This window comes from Carassius gibelio, chromosome B1 (assembly GCF_023724105.1).
Source record: "Carassius gibelio isolate Cgi1373 ecotype wild population from Czech Republic chromosome B1, carGib1.2-hapl.c, whole genome shotgun sequence".
Taxonomy (NCBI): domain Eukaryota; kingdom Metazoa; phylum Chordata; class Actinopteri; order Cypriniformes; family Cyprinidae; genus Carassius; species Carassius gibelio.
Window position 1 is genome coordinate 10926698 of NC_068396.1, and position 3435 is coordinate 10930132.

General features: G+C 42.7%; 1 protein-coding gene across 1 annotated transcript; it reads right to left on the reverse strand.

Annotated features, from left to right (window-relative positions):
* Nucleotides 1-789: 789 nt before the first annotated feature.
* On the reverse strand, nucleotides 790-3435 carry LOC127949320 (fibroblast growth factor 20-like). The gene is made up of 3 exons (XM_052546420.1): nucleotides 2590-3435; nucleotides 1979-2082; nucleotides 790-1777 (listed from the first exon to the last, which is right to left on the reverse strand). The coding sequence occupies exons 1-3, from the start codon at nucleotides 2864-2866 to the stop codon at nucleotides 1532-1534; spliced, it is 627 nt and encodes a 208-aa protein (XP_052402380.1). The 5' UTR covers nucleotides 2867-3435; the 3' UTR covers nucleotides 790-1531.

Here is a 3435-nt window from a genome sequence, read left to right on the forward strand (position 1 = left end):
TCACTCTCACAGACAGCCAGATTGACGGGCAGCCAGCACATCGAGTGTCATCAAAGCCAATGAATCACAACCGTGGGGGTGGGGGGGGGGAGTGAAAAGCATCAAACAGAAAGAAACAAGAGATGGGAAAGCACAAAGCACTTGCCAGTCGGCGTAATTGTGATATTTCAGACCACACGTGACTCTGTCTGTCTTGAAATGACCTCATGCTTCCTAAGAAAACTTCCACCTGCACTGGCTAAGCAAACCTATATCCCAGAATCCTGCATTTTGCAACAGCTTCGAAAGCTCCTAGTGCATGCTTTCAGAAGACACTTAGCAAAAGAGAAGGCCACTTTGTAAAGGGCCTTCTGCAGGCCAGAGTTACAGGCCAAGGTGTCACTTGAGAAGGTTGCCGTTGGAAGAAAACGGGAGGGGAAATCGTTTTTAGGTCATTGTGTTTTAATGATAGCATTGTGCTGCCTTTTTAACAGTGGGGTATTAAGAGAGAGAGTGAAATGGAAAGAACCAAAGATCCTGAAGCATTAAATGAACATTTTTTAGCAAATTATATTATCATGCACTGTTTAGCATAACTGTTTAAGCTTTTAGGCGATTAAAAACTCATTTGATTTCATTTCACCACAACAGGATCAATGAGAATCAGACAGCTGTATACACCTGCTGTCCTTGCTTACGTTTCCCTTAAAGTCGACCTTTTTCTCCAAATAGACATTCAATAACCATTCACCTCTGGCAGGTGACCTTATGTTTCTACTGAAAGGACAGACACAACAAAATGCAGTCATTTGAACTGTTTAATTCCCCAGTGAATTCTGGAACATTCTCAGGCTTTTAAGGATCTGGTTTAATGACATGAGAGAAAAACAAAAACGGGGGGACACCAAGGTGGATCACATACATCCGGAAAATTTACAAATCATAAGAAAATACTTTCTTCAGTAGTTCTATCTCTAGAAGTCGTGTCTCTATAGTGGTAGAAAATAAAGCTCTAATGACGTCCTGTTACATGTTGCATATATTCTTGTAAAAATATTCTTTTAAAATAAATAAATATATAAAATAAATATCTTTAAAAAAACATAAATTAAAGGACCTAAAGAGAAATGTTTGGAGGAGTTTGTCTCCTGCTTGTCCATGCCAGTGTTTAGAAGAGTATGAAATCTCAAAAACATTTCACAGAATTCCTTCAGAAGCCTTCTAGAATTTTCAGTAGTAGTAGTAGATGTCCATCATTCTCTGGCAAGTAGTCCACCAGTGCTCTCTTTTATTCCAAAATCCCTTGTGTCCTACGAACAGCAGGTGTGAATGGATCCAAAACAGTGTTCTGTTCTTCAGGAACTATCCAGACCTTTGGTTCCTGCCACTCCAATCAAGGGCTTTCCATCTCCTGCTAATGCTCCAACCTTGGCCCGCAAAAGGGGGCCTCTTTTCCCCCCGTCTGCACTGCTTTCTCCTGAGACAGGTTTGTCTGAGGGGGATAAAGAACATGCAGGTCCTTTTTTGGGGTTTAGGTTTGCGGTTCAGTCTTTCAGCTGTGACCTAGTATCTCCTTGTAAAGCTCAGGAACCCGCTCTGGATCCACAGGCCGTGGCAAGAAATGCGTGAAACGCTGGTGCCTCCGAGAGCGAGTTCCATCTCGGGATGTCCCGTCTTTGTTGAGGGCTACATAATAATGGGATCCTCGCTCGCCGTGCCGATACAGGTTAGAAGAGTAAGTGTTGTACCAGTTCTCCTCAAACTGCTCTCTGAACACACACTCCGCTGTCAGCTTTTCCTAAGAGAAAACGAGGCAAGGCAAGGGTTAACCACACTGCAAATGGAAGAATAAACTGTGTCCAAAGGCTATTTGAAATTACGCCATAAATCACTCTCTCAGTTTAGCACGACCAGGCTATGAATGAAATTAATTGTTGCATTACTCAAAATAATATACAGCCGGCACAGTACCAGTAAGAAGAAAATGTGCTATACTTACAGATCCATAGAGTATGCCATTTTTGTTCATTCCCAGATACAATCCGCTATCCACACCACGGATGCTCACCATCCCCACAGCGAGGCTAATGAATTCCAATATACCTGTGAGAAAGGCACAGCTGTTAGTTCCCAGTTAAGACAGCAGGACAAGCACCTGCAATAGTGGCATCAGACTGGCCTATACTTAATTCATGACGTCTTTCACACTTAATCACTGTGTTTTGCTATATTATAATGTTATTCGAGCACAGTATGACAGGTTTATGAAAATAATAATAATCACTGTTGTCATGATAATATCACATTTTACATTACAGTGCAATTACATACCAATAGTCAGCAATTTCATTATTGAAATATGTATAATGCATATGTTTTTTATTTGATTTCAGAGTTAACCATTAAAATATCCATCAGTTCTGGTCAGTCTATTTACATAAGTGAACTGCATGTGCAATTGTGTTGTGGATATGCTTGTTAATACACAAGCATACTATAAAAATTAAAATAAAACCAAAATTATGGTAAATGTGGTTATTATTATTATGTTTTGTTAGCAGCACAGACTATATAGCTAATAATAATTAAGCAACGATGAAAAATACTTACCAAATCTGCTGTGGTCTTTTCTCGTGCCTTGCACAGAACCGTCCGGTAATATCTCGAGGTGGTAACCGGTCCTGCAGTAGAGCTGCCGCCGGCGGAGGATCCCTTTCATATGCGTCAGGTCCGGTGAAGCACTGCGTGACAGGCGCTCGGCGGAGACGAGGTGCTCGTTCATCAGAGCACCGGAGTCCCCGGGGGGCGTGAGGACAAAATGAGACCCGTGCGCAAAGCTCTCCAAGCCGTGAGAGAAGCTGCCCACCAGCTCGCCGACTGCATCCATCACCGACACTCGAAGAAAAGTTACCTTGAGGAGAACCCCTGTGGTTTTTCTTTCCCTGGTGTTTTGCGCAGTCACTGCTTGCGGCTTTGACAGTCAATGCGTGTTTACATCCGATTATCTCTCTCTATATCTTCTGGTTTTAGCACATGCTCTCTCGACCTTCCAGGCTACTCCTCTTTGCACCGGTCCCCTGTGTATCCAATACTCTCTCTTAAGCACTCCAGCACAAGCTTATGCGGCTTCTCTCCTCTTGTGGTCTCTGGATGTGACTGGCTCTGCTCTGAGACACCAGCCTAAATATGGCCCTTATGTAAATGCCCTCTTGACATATGCTAATTGAGTCCTTTATAGATGACTGCTTGAAACATAACTCCTTGATCGTTTGATCCTCTTCTTCTGTCTTCTTTGATGATCGGTTTCACCTGCATCCACGCGTTTAATCCATTGATGGATTATGATAAAAGTGCAGAAGGCAACATTGTGGAGATCATGTACAAATCTTTGCAACGAGGAAAAGTGCAGTTGGATGAAGAAGAGGGATGCGCACTGTGTACCGATCCGCTCCGTTC